Here is a 20,552-nt window from a genome sequence, read left to right as displayed (position 1 = left end):
CAGCCAGATCGTAATAAAAGGAAGGGAAGAAAACTAAGGGAAGAGATGGAAAGAGTCTGAATTTTTTTAAAAACAAAAACAAGAGTTGTATTTCAAAAAACATGTGTGTATAATTTTAAAAAATTAGATTCCCTTTAGCTTTTAAGAGTTGTTTTAGCCTTGCTGGAATGATTTTCTTCTCCATTTACATCTTTTGTAGCGAGTTTTCTTACCATTTTTTCGCATCGAAGCGATTTCACAAGCAAGCAAAGTCGCCAAAGTTTTCCCCTGGCCACTTTACCAGGGGCTAAAAATTCCACGCACGTTGGTGAGCAAAACAACGCATATCTGTTCTTTCCTGTAAGTTCGTGGCCTGTCAACTTTAAATTTCAATCACTGTTCATTTTATACGAACTAGACTTTTTCTCCGAAATATAACTCAAGGTAAGTTGAGGAAAGAATATTTTGCCAAAATATCAAGGAAAAACAGTGGTTTAATAACTCAATTAACAGCTGTATAAAGCTGCTCAGAATCACGGAAATCACGTCTAAGAGGCTTCAACTTTTCAAAATTTTCTGAGGGGGGCATGCCCCCAGACCCCCCCCTAGGAGGATGGAACCTACGGCTCCATGAAATATGGGCCTCATACCCAAATTAATTTGAACTCCCACTTTCACAAAAATGCCTAAAAGCCTGAAACCCCCTCCCCCCATTAAAAAAAAACTGGGGCTTGAACAATATAGTAAACAAAAATATTGGTAAACAGCTACCCCCTTTGAAAAATGCTGGATCCCCCTGACTGTATACTGTTTACGGGTAAAGGACTTCGATACTCAACCACTGGGTATGTGTTCAGTCTTGTAGGATTGAAGCCCTTAATTTTTACAAGTCCAGATAGGACCCGACCAATATATTATTCGAAACACTCATTACATAACTAGCGACACTGAATATTGAATATTGCTACTGCTGTATGTTTTTCTTGGCAGACTTAATGCGTTAGTCTCTACGCAATTTACAGTCTGTTTCTATACACAGAGAGATTAACATGCTGTTGTTCGTTCTAAGTGTTTACTGTTGATGAGAACTGTTTTCGATCATGTAACTAACAAATCAATACCTTCAGCCAAAACAAATCTATTTATAGAGAGTAGCATCGCATGTACACGCTGCAATAACCACGCTCAGTTTGCTAAGGAGAATTGCCTTTTTGTCTTTGGACTTGAAAGGTACTTCAAGATGCGAAAGAATGCTTTTAAGCATTTGAACATTAAAAGCTGACAGTTTGCCTTGGTGATAAATATCAAAAGTAATGGGATGCTTCAGCCCAACTTGATCAGTTATTTCTTCAAGTAACTCCTGTCGTTCTGTATCTTCCACAAGACATGCAACATCTTCTTCTTCATCGACTGACATTCCAAGTAAGCCCTTTTCCTTGCGTCGTGACGCTGCAAGACGGGAGAAGAAGCCCTGGATCTGTGTTTTTGTCAACCATTCTGTACTACTAAACTGGCGCTCGTTTGGTGGATTTTTTGCAGTTCTCATATCCTGCTCTACTTGAACAGGATCAGCCTTACGGCCAGTTTTTTCACCGATATCGAATTTGGCCGTGAGATAATCTTTAACTTTCGGTGAAAAGCGAGTTGAGCCTGTGTCGGTCTTGCTGATAGCCCATCCCATTTTCAGAGATTGTCTGCTGGGTGTTCCAGAAGACGTGGGCAATGTAACGCAAGGTGTTTTTTCAGCTACATCCACCGTTGCAAATTTTGCTGCCCAGTCCCTCCTTATCCGGTCGTAAATACTTTCACTCTGTGTTCGCTTCTTGGCGTGTTGACCGACATCAAGGTGCATCTCCAGATCTGTATATGAATCGAACACTTCAGTACATCCTGGCACAGAGCACTCAAAAAGAGGATTTATATCAGTTAAAGGCTCCTCCTGTTCCTGTGAAGGCTTTTTTCTAGGCTTCAGCTCCCGTTCTTTAATTGTGTCTGGAAACCCCTCGTCAGTTTGAAGCAAGGTTGGCCCCTGGGTTTGAACATACACTGTGTCGTATGGGAAAAGCTTCCCTCGACCAATACCATAAGCTTTCCAGGCTCGGATTCCTGACTCTTCAAAACGGAAATTGTGGAAACCGCCAAAGTGGTCGAGCTTATTGATCAGAAGAGTTTTCTTTGATTCATCCACAACACTTACTGAGGTAGACGTTCCCCTAACAGGATGTTGTTGGAGTGCCTCTCGCATATCCGTTGCCTTCAGGATATCATGTCCTTCTGAGCAATAAGTTCGAATTGATGATTTCAGAGGACAAAGAATTCGGTCGCAGATGTCTTTGCCACTTTGCGGTTCCGAGAAGTCATAGGCTTCAACTTCGATCCCAACTCTTTCTCTGATGTCTTTCACTGCAGATATCAAGAAGTTACTGTGGTAGCATCCTGCTTCGTCCGATCTGAGGTAAACACTTCTAACATCATTTGCTTTCAAGTAGTTAAGCAAATGCTCAATTATTGATGCTACTGCGAACCAATCCTGTGTGCATTGGTCAAACAAATGTGCAAAAGAAGTAACCTTAAGCTCTCCTGTTGACCCATCACGTGATATCACGCTACTAACGTGCCAACTAAGGCCTCTCTTGCCATACCAATCGCTCTGCTTCTGACGAAAACGGATTTGCAGAAATTTCATGGCCCAGTCCATGACAATTAAATTTGAGCTGGGATCCAATTTCTCAAGAATTTCTTGCTTTGCACGTTCTTGGTTTGTCGACCTCATGATATGTGCTTTCCACTGATTGATGGCCTTTGTAGCTCGCTCGAAATCATAGATGATGTCTTCTTGTTGCTCCTTGCTATAAAATTTGGTGTCTTTACTTTTGATCACGTCCCCTATCTTGTCAAGGCAAATGGATATGTCGTCGCACTGGCTACAGGAAATTTGATGTTCATGTCCACATTGTTCTTTTAGGTCTGAATCACTGGCATCACTAAGTGCGAACTTCAGACAATGATCAGGACATCCGCTGTCATCTTGCTAGCAATGATTGCGATATTCGGTTTTGAAATAGCGTTTACCAGCTTGGATAGACTTCTTCATTTCTTCTGCCCAACTCTTTTCTTCACCCATCCGTTGAAGATCATCAACTAGTTTACAAATTCTTTCAAAACCGGCCGACCCTTCAGCAGCAGTATTGTCAAGACCACACAACGACCTTTGTTGGGAGGCTTCCCGCACTTCAAGAATGCGAAACAACGTCGCACGGCTAAGAGGTACAACCTTTTCTTCTTCACAGAACATTAGATACTGGCTTATCATGGTTGAACGAGTAACTGTCCGAACCACATTTGGCATGGTTATTTCTTCACCGTTGTCCAACTTCAGTTTTCGGGTTCCAAACGCGACATCTTGATAAAAGTACGGTCGATTAATAGAATCAACGAAATGGTCTACAAGATTTGTATCCAGGCGAACGTGATGTGATGACTGCTTCTAAACGATTAAACCAGGTCCACATTCTCGAGCATGAGTTCTTGCTCGCTTTATTTGCCAAGTAGTTATGCATTCGTAAGGTTCATGCAGCTTTTGCAGTTTTTTCATTGAATAACGGTAAGCATAAATACTAAGGATTTGTGTTTTTAAGTTTTTTGTTGGTGCATTTTTGTATGCTTGCATAAGAGCCACCAAGTCACCGGAAACATGTTCGGTTTCTTCATCTGATAACTGGACACATGACTGCAAAAGTTTGTCTCCAGCGTTTGGTGCGATTATTTCACATACAATGCTGCATCCTTCCATTGCTTTTTCAATGCATATTTGTTTTTCACTCTCTGTCGCTTCATCCCAAGTAGATTTCAACTGAAACGTCAAAGGACTAACTTTTCCGACATTTGTTTTCTCTGATAAAGTGGCCATTGCTTCATTATATGATGCAATCAAAGACTCTACCTTTTCTGTCCTTTCTTCCTCTTCTTGGGAGTCTTCACTATCATCTTCCATACATTGCTCGGGCATCCATTCCACCTGTTTTTCGATCTCAGATTGTAGAAGTCTAGACGTCACTGGTGTACATTCCAAGCTTGTTGTGCTTTTTAAATTTATTGCTGCCATCTGTTTGGCGAGTCTACAAAATCAACAAGATATAAACGTATTTGCACCGAGACTGAGTGAACTGTTTACACCTGATTGAAGAAACGTTGACCCATGAAAGCAAAAACCATAAACAATGCAACCCAAACGTTTACTAGAAAATGTATCTGTGACTTTATAATAAGACAGGTTGCATATATCATTTTCTGAATGCTCTCACAAAATGAATAGCTAAATGAAATATCACTTAGCTTACCAATTCTATTTACCCAGAATCCCATTAGGCCTTATCGTTCGTGGCTTACCCATTTCACAGGGTAAACGTTTCTTCAATTTCCTGTATACATTATGCCTTTATTTAATACTTTTATCCGTTACATTCTGTCCTTCGTAAAAAGAAAAATGTTTCAGTTTGATATAGATTGAATTTATAAAAATGTGAGCCAAGTAAAATATTATTCGTGTAATTAAGGACAGTTTTCTTGAAAAGTGAGGAATGTGTCAGGATGTGTTAATCCTAGTAGGTATTTTTTTGGTACAACAAGCTTTCTTCTATAACTGGCTCAATTGATGAAAAATATGCAACATATAACAGCAAACAGTTTTTGTCTGCAAACCTCAAATCCTGGTTTTCTGTCTTTTCTTTATCCTTTTCGTAGCATGGCGGCTCCATCAATCCGAAATGTTCTTCAGATTTTTCCTTTTGTTTCTTCAGACAGGAAGTACAAATCGCTGGGCAAATAAACGAAAACATGTTAGTTATAGATATCGTTAAACATTTGGTCTTGTTAACAAATACTTTTAAGGAAACGGTCCTGAAAAGTCTTTATACTTTATTAGGTACATCCAAACTCAGATGTGACTGCCGTTATCATTTTATTATTATGCCTTCTCCAAGTTAAAAAAGGATTGGGCACGAATTTAAAAATATGAGAAGTATCCCATTACTAGAACAACACATTTACGCTGCTGCGTAGGAACAAACTAATGGGAAACACTTAACATAGCAGCACAACATTCTGGAAACAGTCATCTTCATTTCAGCGAGGATTGATATTTATAATAATTTGAGAGTTTGAGATATTTAATGTCTTTCTCTTACCTGAACCAATTGGAACTGTTACCCCAAAAATAGTTTGAATGTTTTTAGACATCTGCACGTTTACCACATCTCTGTTCTTGAGTTTTTTCCTTGCTCCAGAATGGAGAGGGTATTGGCATGTCCTTAAAGGACGCCAATTACGTCCCAGATTGTATCTGTGTTTTGGGCAAATCGAATAGCACTGCTGCTGGTGTGTTGACAAGTCGAATTTGCCAGCTCTCATAAGTATGAGATCGTGTTCTTCGACATTTCCTATTAGTTTGGAAAGATGGCAACTCCTCCAGTGACTTTCTATGTCATCTTTGCACTCCAGTAAGTTTTTCACGACAAAAGAACAACCGAGGAAATCACCACAACTAGATTTTCGCAACTCCGAGAAAGAACATTTCACCTCCATTGCAAGTTGTCGATTTCACCTTTGAATTACACTCACAAGGAAACTGGGAACGAAAACACCTGTTGTAAACACAAGATGGCCACAGGATTTTACAATCTCCGACTCGCCGTTTACAACGTTTATATGTGGTAACACAGTCCCAAATATGGCCCTGCAAACGTTTTAAGAGGATTTTGTTCGATCAAGAGTGGCAATGAGCAAAACTACGGACAGCGATGCAAAGAACATCCACGCTTCTTTTATACATGTGTTGCGATGTGACAGTCACGCTACTAAGATGCATCTGGTTCGCCGGGAACGTGTACAAACCTACAGCTGGAGGAAAAAGCTATTAATTCTGAGGATACCTAGAATTCAGAGATGACTGTAAAGGCTGGAACAGACATTCTAAAGCCAGGTAAGAGAGCTTAAGGGGTTATAGTATGCGAATTTATCAGAAGAATTTGAAAAGACGAAGATGTTCGTTACCTATAAATTTTGAAAATTTCCTGAATTTTAAGTGGTTGTCAGCTTTGCAGACTTGGTGTGCTGACAAATTTTATTCTTGTTTTCAAGAAAGGGTCATTTATAGATTCTGTTCATGTAATTAAGTAGTCTCAAGCAGGTGCCACATTTTTAAAAATTGCCCTCAAAGTTGGGCTATTTCCGTGTTTCGTTCAAAGCTGGATTAGGCGGGTCGGAAATCTTGTTTTGGCCTATGAAGAAACAAGAAAGAATCATAATTGAAACATTGCTAAATAAACTACAATGATGAGTATATAGTTTACAAAAAGAACTGGATCTTTTAAGCGAATATTTATTTTTTGAGAGCGATTGCAATATGTGCTATTTTAACCGTTTCAGAGGGTGGGTAATTGCTCTGGATCGGACCAAAGTTCGACAGATCCGAAAAAACACAAATTAGAATTTTTAATCAAATGAAACCCATTTTATAGATTAACTAGGTAAAGGCTTTAAAATCCCAGCAAATGAGACAATTCGAATTCTTATTCCAAAATCGATGGTCGGAAATAAACGAGACGACCTCTTAAAAGTTGCTAACAAACTGACAAACTGTACCAGAAATAGACCAGTCACACGGAAGTTAATTTCTCTATAAAAATAACAACATCTCTTCATGATTTCAAACCCAGAAAGTTAACAACCAGAGCACAGTAATCAAGACTTGAGAATGTCAGGATTTGCTACAAGTTTTGCCTCCGTGATGTGTCTGCTTGTGATCCTACCAGGACCAAGTTCGGCACTTTTTTGGCGACCAGCTGTCCCAACTTACCCAACAGATCCAAACGATCCTCTTTATCAGGGTACGTTTCTTCGGAAAGGTTATTTCTTTTGAAAAACACCTGATGCTTAGCCTTCAAATGTTTTTTACCCTCGGATTTCAGAGAAGCCTACACAGCTAATATCTCCGAGCATAACCATTTCTTCGGGTCAAACAGAAGTAATTTAAAAACAGGCTCCAAATTCCTAGCTTACACATTCCACGAACATTTTTCGACTTTAAGGGAAATTACTTTTTAAAGGATGGTATTTTCTTCGATTTTCCCAGAGAGACCCTCCTCCCCTCGCTTCCTAGGGCGCAGAGGTTGTGTATTTGTTATTTGCTTTGCTATTCTAGCATATAACCATGCTCACTGATTTATTTGCAGCTTTTAAGACTGTCCCTGCCCCAAGTGTCACTGCAGATAAGCTCTTGACCAATTTTCTGCACATTCAGAATGCGAGGCGAAACAAACGACAGCCGTACGTTTCTGTTGAAGATAATGTGATTGTCATAGACGGCTCAATCTCGATTCGTTCTTGCCAATTCAAGAAGGGAATAAAAGCATTATCATACATGGTGGGAATACCAGTTACAAACATTGACAGGAAGTATGCAGCGGTCACCTTTGCCAGCTCAGTCACTGTCAATTTCAAGTTCTTGTCACTCTCTTTAGCAGCAAGCGAGATAAAGAAGATATCTTATCCACATGGCACGACTAACACCCAAGCCGGACTAGGAAAAGCAAAGGAACTGTTTGATGACCCTTCCTCAGGTATGCTGTTAGCTAGAAGTTCGAGATAATGTGGGCAATGTAGAAAACGTTAAGCCTCAGATTGCAGAAACGGAATAGCAAAAACAAAAATGAAAAAAACATAAGAGAACAAATTTAATCGGTATAAAATAAGTTACGTAAATCTACTGTGCAGGGTACGCGACAAAGGATGGCTAGGGGAAGCTGGATCAACAGTATTTCCACTCAATTCCTATAACTCCACTGCGGACTATTTATATTAAAACAGAAATAAAGCAGAGATAAGACAACAATTTTTTTTTTTTATTTTTTTTTATTTTTTTTATTAATTCATTTCAGTACACACAAAGACAAAAACAAAGAAAAGAAAACCTATAGATACGATGACAATACTTCTTAAATTACAAGACAACATGGTTGTTAAAATACAATACAGTGACATTATTTACAGTAGAATTACTTAATACATTACTAGCGGTATCTGGCGTCGATGCATAATTACATAAGATAAAATTACATACTTGGAGCGGAATTTCATTAACAGCAGCGGTTTACACTAGTATTTACAGTATTTATTTGTTTTTATTTCTTATTTATTTATAATTTTTTTTTTTTTGCAACCATTAATTTATTGACAATGTTTTTAAAATTCTAATGCAAAAAATTACTGCGTTCTAAGAGATAGCCAGTTAAAGTATCACCTACGTCACTAAAATAAGAATACATACATGAACATTAAAGAAAGACAAAAAAAGGAGTGTTTACCACACAGTATTCTTCTTATGACCAACAGTAAGAGTAGTGGGGAGGGCTGGAGAACAGCGTCGATAACTGTTCAAAATAGCTTTTCAATTTAATATTTGAAAGTGAGTTTCCTAATATACTCTTTCGTGTTTGTTTCTTTTTTGAGTAGTTTTTGTGTATATAAATAGTATTTGGCGAACAGGAGTGTATAATTAAATTTCCTTAACAATTTAAACGAGCCTTGGGAGCAATTGCTTGATTTTTTCCCGAACAGAATTTCTAAGGGGCTTGGCGAGAAGGTGGTGTCATTTTCTGTGTTAAACCACTTGATAACCTCCGAATAGAACTGAATTGACCAGCGGCAATTTAAGAAAGTGTGACTTATTGAGTCAGGTTCTTGACAAAATAAAAAAAGCTCTTTTTTGGTCACCACTATTCTATGAATAAGTTTGAAATAAAATTCTCTCATTTTGTTTTCTTTGCAAACATTTTTAACACGGCTGAAGAGATCATCTAGTCTAAATTCTTCCGAATGTAAGTCTCGAGACCATTTCACTTCAGCTTTTATCTCTTGATTGTCTTTGTTAATTAGGAGCCAGTAATAATCTTTGTTTTTCATTTTGAGTAGGTCTATTACAGTATTGGGCGAGAGTTGGAAAGCATCTATGGCTAGAAAGGTGCTCTTGTCTAGCGGTTTTTCCCTTGCCTTTTTGACTAAATGTTTTGGGATTGCTGAGACAACTTGCATATAGGTTAGAAAATTGCATTTAGGCTCGTATCTTCGGACAAATTCCGGATAAGTAAAAAATTTGCCATTTTCTTTTAAAAGATCTTGTATGGGAAAAATTTCTTTTTGGAACCAGTCTTGGTAAAATATGGTTTGGTTTCCAATTAAAATGTCTTTGTTGTTGAATAATACTAGTTCTTGCCCGTTCATACATTTGTGGACTGCTTTAAGTTCCGAAAAATACTGCAGGATAGACCTATAAAATAGAGGTAATGTGGTTCCTTTCAGAAATTTTTCATTGTAGTTGCATCTTAACAAAAAGTTAAGACCGCCATATTTGTTCAAGAAGTAGTTAGGGATCACCTTCCAGGATTCGTCGCCTGATTGCTCATTTTTTAACAGTCTTGAGATCCATGCTAGTTTAAGTGATTTGACCATAACCTCAATACTGGGTGCACGCAGACCTCCATTCTTATAGTCGAGGGCCATTACTTTACGTTTTATTTTATCTTGCTTTTTTTTCCAAATAAACCTAAAGATAAGAGAGTTAATATCTTTGATACATTCAGGGGGTGTGTCAAGAATCGAAATGGAGTGCACCAGTTGTGAAATTCCGAGACTTTTAGATATAAGACTTCTGCCGAATAAAGTAAGACTCCTGGACTGCCAGAGATCGAGAATAGTACTTAACTTGTCGATTTTCGCTTTGAAATTCTTTTTTTCGTTTTGTTTTTGATGGTAAGATATAAATATTCCTAACGCTCTAATTGGATCTTTTGGCCACTGGAATTCAAAAGGCTCATCGTCGATGTCTCTCCATGGCCCCAGCCACAAAGCTTTAGTTTTAGTTGGGTTCAGTCTCAGACCGGAAACGTCACCGAAGTCATTTAGCACTTCAATCGCTCTTTGAACCGATTTGCAGGAACTGCATAATAGTGAGGTGTCGTCGGCGAACTGGCTTATTTTGATTTCTTTTTTGAAGATTTGAATCCCCTCTATTTCTTTGTCTTGTCTTATTTTGCATGCTAATAATTCCACCGACAAAATAAATAAATAAGGTGATAGGGGTTGTTGTCCTCCCCTATCATAAGACAACAATTTTATTCGAAGGCATATACTTTCTTTAAAAATATAACAAATATTTTTCAAACTCGCCGCTTCAAAATGAAACATTGGAATTTTGAAATTCTCTGGATATAACAAAACTTGGCTGGCAATTTTCACATGCAGCTGTTACCACATTGTTTTTCAGTATTCCTGCTTTGCAGTGCAAACCTGGCGTCTCGCATATCGACGAGCAGTCCCGCACCGGTTCAAAGCGTCTCTCTGATTGGCTGATTCACGAGAACAATAGAAAATTATTTATTAAAATAAATACTTTATATGTTTTGTGGTGATTTCTCAGTTGTCCTGCACCGATTCAAAGCGGCTCTCTGATTGGCTGATTTTGGCTGATTTTATAAATTCTGTACCGAGACGTACCGGACCAATCACACGCGAGCTTTGGTTGTGAAGCCAAAGTTGGTTGGCGAAACGGTTGGTCTCATTTAGCTATGTTCGTCTGTTCGACGAGATGCATCGTTTTTTACGATATTTTAGTTGAGATTGTCAGTTTTGTAAGCTTTGGACGTTTTCTTGTGTTGGAACTGTTTGAGTTATATCGCGTTGTCGGTGCGGCCGGTACAGTCGGTACACTCGGTACACCCGGTACACTCGGTACACCCAGTACAGTCGGTATGGCCGGTACAGTCGGTACGGCCGGGTGCACCGAGCGTACCGAGTGTACCGGGCGTACCGAGTGTACCGAGTGTACCGAGTGTACCGAGTGTACCGAGTGTACCGGGCGTACCGAGTGTACCGGGTGTACCGAGTGTACCGGGCGTTCCTGGCGTACCAGGTGTACCCAGCGCACCGAGCGTACCGGCTTAGATGCCGTTTTTTATACCTGTACTACGATTAATATGATCTTTTAAGCGATGCATGTTCACCGAAATTTGCCGTTGAGTTCACAACAAACAAAAACCCAAAAAGGATTAATAAAGCAGAGGGAACGCGTATTTTACACAACTTATTGCGTCCAATCGTTTACTTCATGATTCCTGTGTGTGTCGTGTGTGTGTGTGTGTGTGTGTGTGTGTGTGTAATTTCCTCGGGTGAGTAATTTATTTTTTAAAATTACGCGTCATGCATATCCCCTTTACCACTATATTTACTACTATTATATGGCAAAGCCAGTCTTAGACAAATCCGAGCGTTTTGATTGGTTCTTTCTTGGTCGGGATTTTGCCATACGGACCACTTCCATGAAAACGGTCCAAGCCGTGTATTTTTTCGAAAGCCGGCAAATTCAAATTTCCAACTAAACCTGCTAAAACAAAACGTGTACTCTCACATTCGCAAAGAAACTACCGAAAAGATTGATATTTTTCAGAGCTTACAACGTGGACGAAGAAAACGAATATTCACCGAGCGAATTTCAACCGAATTATCTTAAGATCTCTTAAAGTTTGGGAAACTTCTGATTTGGCCGGAAACAAACACATGCATCACCGACAGACAACAGAGCACTTCTTACAATGTCTACAAGTAGGCCATGTTTGTATGTGCATGAGTTATTGTTCTTGAGCCAATTGACGACAACATTCATTTACACTCAAAACTGATCCTTCCTTCCTTCCTTTAGTGGTACTAAACTTATTTATTATATATATAGCGAGAATTTTAAGCAATGAAACTTGCAAATAGAATTCTATATTTGCTATATTTCACATGTGAAAAAAGCGATACGTCCAATCAGCTTCGCGTATAGCTTTCTTCACATGTGAAAAATATAACTAATCAGCATCTAGAGTAGTACGACTCAACTAATCACAGCGCTGAGAATTCAGTTGAGAGAGCGAGCGGCAAGTTTCCTTTCGACGGCAGTTTATGTTTTGAAAACATGGCTACACGTTTTCTTCCTTTACAAAAGTTTGCCTTTTAAGAACTTAATGGAAATGCAAGCCAACAGAAACACGCTAAGCAAAACCTAAAGAATACAACAGTAATAAAAATCATTCTAAAGGCGAAGTGAAGGCGAGAAGGCGAAGTGTCGATAAGTGAAAGCGAAGACAAGACCTTCATCGGAACTACAACACATCCGCGGACTTTCTAAGAATATTCAGGCGCATTTAGGATCGTCTTGGTTAAGTAAACTGCATTTTTAATCTGCGATTTAAGTCGTAATTATTGTTTAATTAACCGACTCCTTGTGTTGTAACAATTTGTTCACAATTCGCCAGTTTATTCGCCAGTAGTTTATTCGCTTGTGGCGAAGTTTTCTCGATGCGATACGAAGTTTTTTTTTAAAACGTAAATGTAACACAGTGTGTTTATTTTAATAAAGTTTTTGTCTAGGAGAGTTTGTCGCCAGTAATTTTTTCTTTTTTTTTCTTGTATATGTATGAAATAGCGAATTCGCTTGTAAAGCTATGTGCATTTGCAGCTTTGTTTTCTCGCGCCGTTAACTGCAGCTGTTGTATGTCAAATGTTATAAACTGGAAAATTCGGCGTAAAGTGTTCAATGGTTGAATTCTCGTTATATATATAATAAACAAATTACAGCATAGAAAGTGCTTTGTACGGATTTTTATTCACTCGTTGAAAAACTTTGGAAAACTCACTCGTTCGCTACGCTCACTCGTTCGTTTTCGAAAGTTTTGCAACTCGTGAATATAAATTCGTACGGCGCACTTTCTATGAAGTAATCTATATTTTTTTATTGTTGATATAATGTGAGTCACTTTTCGCGGCATGTCATATTCACGACACTTATTGTTCGCGTCACTTTTATTTCGCGATTTTTTGGAATATCGAAATTCGCGAAATAAAAGGAAAAGTGTCGCGAAAATTATATGTAATAAGGTACATTGCACAAATAAGCGCACACTCTGGCTGCACGAAGAAAATTACTAGAAAATTAAATTTATAGTTTATATGCAACTCCTTGTCTCGAACATCAGTAACGGTACGATCCTGAGGAGGTCACTCGGTTGCAATCTATGTAAAGAGTATTTCAGTTGATTGCTAGTATTTAACATCATTACAAGACAGCAGCGTAAATCCAGCAAACGATGGTGCCGGGTCAGCAACAGCAGCGCATTAAGTGTCATTTTCTACTGTGAAAAAGCAGGATCCGTGTCAAGCCGACTTCGGATCGTTTCAATCTTCTGCACAAAGTATTTCCCAAAGTCGTTTGTGAACGCCGCATATGTCTCCAATAAAACTAAAACATTATTGGACATATATTTTTTTAATGTTTTAACATACTTTTCTCCAAATAGCGAAAATAAATTCCCACGAAATACTGTCACGCCGAAAGATGGAATAAGAGGAAGTCCGTCAGACTTATGCACCTGAATTATTTTCAATCTATTGCCAACTTCTGTCCTACTTTCTTGTTGAAATAATTATTTTCAAACAACACCAAACATCAAAAAGCAGGTTTGACGTTTTACAGAATGACACAGAATCACCGCGAGCTTTTGCGTAAAGCTTGAGAACATTGTGAACCAGAATTACTGTACGATAATTATATACATCTCATTGTAAACTTTTGCGATACCCCTTCTTACTCACAACGTTCTACGGTCCGGTACGCCCGGTACACACGGTACACCCGGTACACTCGGAACACTCGGTACGCTCGGTACGCTCGGTACACTCGGTACGCCCGGTACACTCGGTACGGCCGGTACACCCGGTACACTCGGTACGCTCGGTACACTCGGTACAGCCGGTACAGCCGGTACAGCCGGTACAGCCGGTACACTCGGTACACCCGGTACACTCTGTACACTCGGTACACCCGGTACAGCCGGTACACTCGGTACACTCGGTACACTCGGTACAGCCGATACAGCCGGTACACTCGGTACAGCCGGTACACTCGGTACAGCCGGTACACTCGGTACAGCCGGTACACTCGGTAAACTCGGTACACTCGGTACACTCGGTACACTCGGTACACTCTGTACACTCGGTACACCCGGTACAGCCGGTACACTCGGTACACTCGGTACACTCTGTACACTCGGTACAGCCGGTACAGCCGGTACAGCCGGTACAGCCGGTACAGCCGGTACAGCCGGTACGCGCGGTACACTCGGTACACTCGGTACACCCGGTACACTCGGTACACCCGGTACACTCGGTACACTCGGTACAGCCGGTACAGCCGGCACAGCCGGTACAGCCGGTACAGCCGGTACAGCCGGTACACCCGGTACACCCGGTACACCCGGTACGCCCGGTACACCCGGTACACCCGGTACACCCGGTACACCCGGTACACTCGGTACACTCGGTACACCCGGTACACCCGGTACACTCGGTACAGTCGGTACACTCGGTACACCCGGTACACCCGGTACCGTCGGTACACTCGGTACACTCGGTACACCCGGTACAGCCGGTACAGCCGGTACAGCCGGTACAGCCGGTACAGCCGGTACGCGCGGTACACTCGGTACACCCGGTACACTCTGTACACTCGGTACACCCGGTACACTCGGTACACTCGGTACACTCGGTACACTCGGTACACTCGGTACACTCGGTACACTCGGTATAGCCGGTACAGCCGGTACACTCAGTACAGCCGGTACACTCGGTACACTCGGTACACTCGGTACACTCGGTACACTCTGTACACTCGGTACAGCCGGTACAGCCGGTACAGCCGGTACAGCCGGTACAGCCGGTACGCGCGGTACACTCGGTACGCCCGGTACACCCGGTACACTCGGTACACTCGGTACAGCCGGCACAGCCGGTACAGCCGGTACAGCCGGTACAGCCGGTACAGCCGGTACACCCGGTACACCCGGTACACCCGGTACACCCGGTACACCCGGTACACTCGGTACACCCGGTACACCCGGTACACCCGGTACACCCGGTACACTCGGTACACTCGGTACACCCGGTACACCCGGTACACTCGGTACAGTCGGTACACTCGGTACACTCGGTACACCCGGTACACTCGGTACAGTCGGTACCACTGGTACGGACGGTACAGCCGGTACCGTCGGTACGGCCGGTTCGGCCAGAAATGGCCGGCTCCGGTCATAGCCAGAAATGTTCCTTAGATGGGATGTAAATTGGAGGAACTACTAATGGTGAAAGAAATCAGAGCAGTCCGGCACCGGTTCAAAGCGTCTCTCTGATTGGCTGATTCACGAGAACAATAGAAAATTATTTATTAAATTAAATACTTTATATGTTTTGTGGTGATTTCTTTCACCATTAGTAGTTCCTCCAATTTACATCCCATCTAAGGAACATTTCTGGCTATGACCGGAGCCGGCCATTTCTGGCCGAACCAGCCGTACCGACGATACCGGCTGTACCGTCCGTACCAGTGGTACCGACTGTACCGAGTGTACAGGTGTACCGAGTGTACCGAGTGTACCGAGTGTACCGAGTGTACCGGCTGTACCGGCTGTACCGAGTGTACCGAGTGTACCGGGTGTACCGGGTGTACCGAGTGTACCGGGCGTACCGGGCGTACCGGGTGTACCGGGTGTACCGGGTGTACCGGCTGTACCGGGTGTACCGGCTGTACCGGCTGTACCGGCTGTACCGAGTGTACCGAGTGTACCGAGTGTACCGGGTGTACCGAGTGTACCGGGTGTACCGAGCGTACCGCGCGTACCGGCTGTACCGGCTGTACCGGCTGTACCGGCTGTACCGGCTGTACCGAGTGTACCGAGTGTACCGAGTGTACCGAGTGTACCGAGTTTACCGAGTGTACCGGCTGTACCGAGTGTACCGGCTGTACCGAGTGTACCGGCTGTATCGGCTGTACCGAGTGTACCGAGTGTACCGAGTGTACCGAGTGTACCGGCTGTACCGGGTGTACCGAGTGTACAGAGTGTACCGGGTGTACCGAGTGTACCGGCTGTACCGGCTGTACCGGCTGTACCGAGTGTACCGAGCGTACCGAGTGTACCGGGTGTACCGGCCGTACCGAGTGTACCGGGCGTACCGAGTGTACCGAGCGTACCGAGCGTACCGAGTGTTCCGAGTGTACCGGGTGTACCGTGTGTACCGGGCGTACCGGACCGTAGAACGTTGTGAGTAAGAAGGGGTATCGCAAAAGTTTACAATGAGATGTATATAATTATCGTACAGTAATTCTGGTTCACAATGTTTTCAAGCTTTACGCAAAAGCTCGCGGTGATTCTGTGTCATTCTGTAAAACGTCAAACCTGCTTTTTGATGTTTGGTGTTGTTTGAAAATAATTATTTCAACAAGAAAGTAGGACAGAAGTTGGCAATAGATTGAAAATAATTCAGGTGCATAAGTCTGACGGACTTCCTCTTATTCCATCTTTCGGCGTGACAGTATTTCGTGGGAATTTATTTTCGCTATTTGGAGAAAAGTATGTTAAAACATTAAAAAAATATATGTCCAATAATGTTTTAGTTTTATTGGAGACATATGCGGCGTTCACAAACGACTTTGGGAAATACTTTGTGCAGAAGATTGAAACGATCCGAAGTCGGCTTGACACGGATCCTGCTTTTTCACAGTAGAAAATGACACTTAATGCGCTGCTGTTGCTGACCCGGCACCATCGTTTGCTGGATTTACGCTGCTGTCTTGTAATGATGTTAAATACTAGCAATCAACTGAAATACTCTTTACATAGATTGCAACCGAGTGACCTCCTCAGGATCGTACCGTTACTGATGTTCGAGACAAGGAGTTGCATATAAACTATAAATTTAATTTTCTAGTAATTTTCTTCGTGCAGCCAGAGTGTGCGCTTATTTGTGCAATGTACCTTATTACATATAATTTTCGCGACACTTTTCCTTTTATTTCGCGAATTTCGATATTCCAAAAAATCGCGAAATAAAAGTGACGCGAACAATAAGTGTCGTGAATATGACATGCCGCGAAAAGTGACTCACATTATATCAACAATAAAAAAATATAGATTACTTCATAGAAAGTGCGCCGTACGAATTTATATTCACGAGTTGCAAAACTTTCGAAAACGAACGAGTGAGCGTAGCGAACGAGTGAGTTTTCCAAAGTTTTTCAACGAGTGAATAAAAATCCGTACAAAGCACTTTCTATGCTGTAATTTGTTTATTATATATATAACGAGAATTCAACCATTGAACACTTTACGCCGAATTTTCCAGTTTATAACATTTGACATACAACAGCTGCAGTTAACGGCGCGAGAAAACAAAGCTGCAAATGCACATAGCTTTACAAGCGAATTCGCTATTTCATACATATACAAGAAAAAAAAAAGAAAAAATTACTGGCGACAAACTCTCCTAGACAAAAACTTTATTAAAATAAACACACTGTGTTACATTTACGTTTTAAAAAAAAACTTCGTATCGCATCGAGAAAACTTCGCCACAAGCGAATAAACTACTGGCGAATAAACTGGCGAATTGTGAACAAATTGTTACAACACAAGGAGTCGGTTAATTAAACAATAATTACGACTTAAATCGCAGATTAAAAATGCAGTTTACTTAACCAAGACGATCCTAAATGCGCCTGAATATTCTTAGAAAGTCCGCGGATGTGTTGTAGTTCCGATGAAGGTCTTGTCTTCGCTTTCACTTATCGACACTTCGCCTTCTCGCCTTCACTTCGCCTTTAGAATGATTTTTATTACTGTTGTATTCTTTAGGTTTTGCTTAGCGTGTTTCTGTTGGCTTGCATTTCCATTAAGTTCTTAAAAGGCAAACTTTTGTAAAGGAAGAAAACGTGTAGCCATGTTTTCAAAACATAAACTGCCGTCGAAAGGAAACTTGCCGCTCGCTCTCTCAACTGAATTCTCAGCGCTGTGATTAGTTGAGTCGCACTACTCTAGATGCTGATTAGTTATATTTTTCACATGTGAAGAAAGCTATACGCGAAGCTGATTGGACGTATCGCTTTTTTCACATGTGAAATATAGCAAATATAGAATTCTATTTGCAAGTTTCATTGCTTAAAATTCTCGCTATATATATAATAAATAAGTTTAGTACCACTAAAGGAAGGAAGGAAGGATCAGTTTTGAGTGTAAATGGATGTTGTCGTCAATTGGCTCAAGAACAATAACTCATGCACATACAAACGTGGCCTACTTGTAGACATTGTAAGAAGTGCTCTGTTGTCTGTCGGTGATGCATGTGTTTGTTTCCGGCCAAATCAGAAGTTTCCCAAACTTTAAGAGATCTTAAGATAATTCGGTTGAAATTCGCTCGGTGAATATTCGTTTTCTTCGTCCACGTTGTAAGCTCTGAAAAATATCAATCTTTTCGGTAGTTTCTTTGCGAATGTGAGAGTATACGTTTTGTTTTAGCAGGTTTAGTTGGAAATTTGAATTTGCCGGCTTTCGAAAAAATACACGGCTTGGACCGTTTTCATGGAAGTGGTCCGTATGGCAAAATCCCGACCAAGAAAGAACCAATCAAAACGCTCAGATTTGTCTAAGACTGGCTTTGCCATATAATAGTAGTAAATATAGTGGTAAAGGGGATATGCATGACGCGTAATTTTAAAAAATAAATTACTCACCCGAGGAAATTACACACACACACACACACACGACACACACAGGAATCATGAAGTAAACGATTGGACGCAATAAGTTGTGTAAAATACGCGTTCCCTCTGCTTTATTAATCCTTTTTGGGTTTTTGTTTGTTGTGAACTCAACGGCAAATTTCGGTGAACATGCATCGCTTAAAAGATCATATTAATCGTAGTACAGGTATAAAAAAACGGCATCTAAGCCGGTACGCTCGGTGCGCTGGGTACACCCGGTACGCCAGGAACGCCCGGTACACTCGGTACACCCGGTACACTCGGTACGCCCGGTACACTCGGTACACTCGGTACACCCGGTACACTCGGTACGCTCGGTGCACCCGGCCGTACCGACTGTACCGGCCATACCGACTGTACTGGGTGTACCGAGTGTACCGGGTGTACCGAGTGTACCGACTGTACCGGCCGCACCGACAACGCGATATAACTCAAACAGTTCCAACACAAGAAAAAGTCCAAAGCTTACAAAACTGACAATCTCAACTAAAATATCGTAAAAAACGATGCATCTCGTCGAACAGACGAACATAGCTAAATGAGACCAACCGTTTCGCCAACCAACTTTGGCTTCACAACCAAAGCTCGCGTGTGATTGGTCCGGTACGTCTCGGTACAGAATTTATAAAATCAGCCAAAATCAGCCAATCAGAGAGCCGCTTTGAATCGGTGCAGGACAACTGATATCGACGTTAGTGATCATTCACTTATTTACGCCATTAGCAAATTATGCATTTCAACTCGCCCCTCTTATATTGTTTTAGCAGAAAATTTAAAACTTTTGAACCCACTTGCTTTAGGCAAGATTTAAGCCTGGCCCATGGCAAGGCATGAAGGGACCTACTGCTACTACAACAACAACTACCACTACCACTACCACTACCACTACCACTACCACTACCACTACCACTACCACTACCACTACCACTACCACTGCCACTGCCACTGCCACTGCCACTGCCACTACCACTGCCACTGCCACTACCACTACCACTACCACTGCCACTGCCACTGCCACTGCCACTGCCACTACCACTGCCACTGCCACTGCCACTGCCACTGCCACTGCCACTGCCACTGCCACTGCCACTGCCACTGCCACTTCCACTGCCACTGCCACTACCACTTCCACTGCCACTACCACTACCACTGCCACTGCCACTGCCACTGCGACTGCCACTGCCACTGCCACTGCCACTGCCACTGCCACTGCCACTGCCACTGCCACTGCCAGAATTTTAAAACTTGGGATAGTTCCCCAATAGAAAAAAATCATCTCAAATTTTGTAAACGCTATTTAGAAGTAAACAATAAGGCCTCGAACATAGCTTGCAGAGTGGAACTTGGAAGATTACCTCAGAGAATTATGAAATACTTTGTCTATCTAAGAAAGACAACGACTCAATTGTCAAACAATCTTTTCTTATGTCAAAGAGTTTACACTCTATCAACAACTCCGGCTTTTATTCCAACTTTTTGAATTTAATAAAACACTACCATCTCCCCAATTTCGACCCAGAAGCCCTAGATAATCATAGAATTAAATAATACACAACCAATATGGAAGAGAAATATAAATCTTTCTGGCGACATAGCCTGGAACAGTCAAGGAAATTGGAATTTATAAAGTTTTTAAAGATGAATACGTTGCATCTGATTATCTACAACAGTTAAGATATTTTAATGAAAGAAAAAATCTGGTAAAATTTAAACTAAATAATCACAAACTAATGATTGAAGTAGGTAGATATCAGACTGATCATATACCCAGAGCAAATAGATTATGTCCATTGTGCAAGCCAAATCAAGTAGAAAACGAAACACATTTCTTACTAGATTGTAGTAAATACTCTTCGCAAAGGTGGACATTCTTAAAACAAATCAATGAGAT

General features: G+C 41.4%; 1 protein-coding gene across 1 annotated transcript in view; it reads left to right on the top strand.

Annotated features, from left to right (window-relative positions):
* The window catches only part of LOC144642258 (uncharacterized), a 60,589-nt gene that overhangs the window by 38,265 nt on the left and 1,772 nt on the right, over positions 1-20,552 (top strand). The window contains exon 3 of the mRNA XM_078501237.1: positions 7,212-7,598. Within this exon, the coding sequence (XP_078357363.1) occupies positions 7,212-7,598 (387 nt within the window). The remainder of the gene's footprint in view (positions 1-7,211; positions 7,599-20,552) is intronic.

Source organism: Oculina patagonica, chromosome 2, assembly GCF_052425735.1.
Source record: "Oculina patagonica isolate OP01 chromosome 2, crgOcupat, whole genome shotgun sequence".
Lineage (NCBI taxonomy): Eukaryota > Metazoa > Cnidaria > Anthozoa > Scleractinia > Oculinidae > Oculina > Oculina patagonica.
Note: the sequence above shows the minus strand (reverse complement) of the source record. Positions and strands in the feature narration are given on the sequence as shown.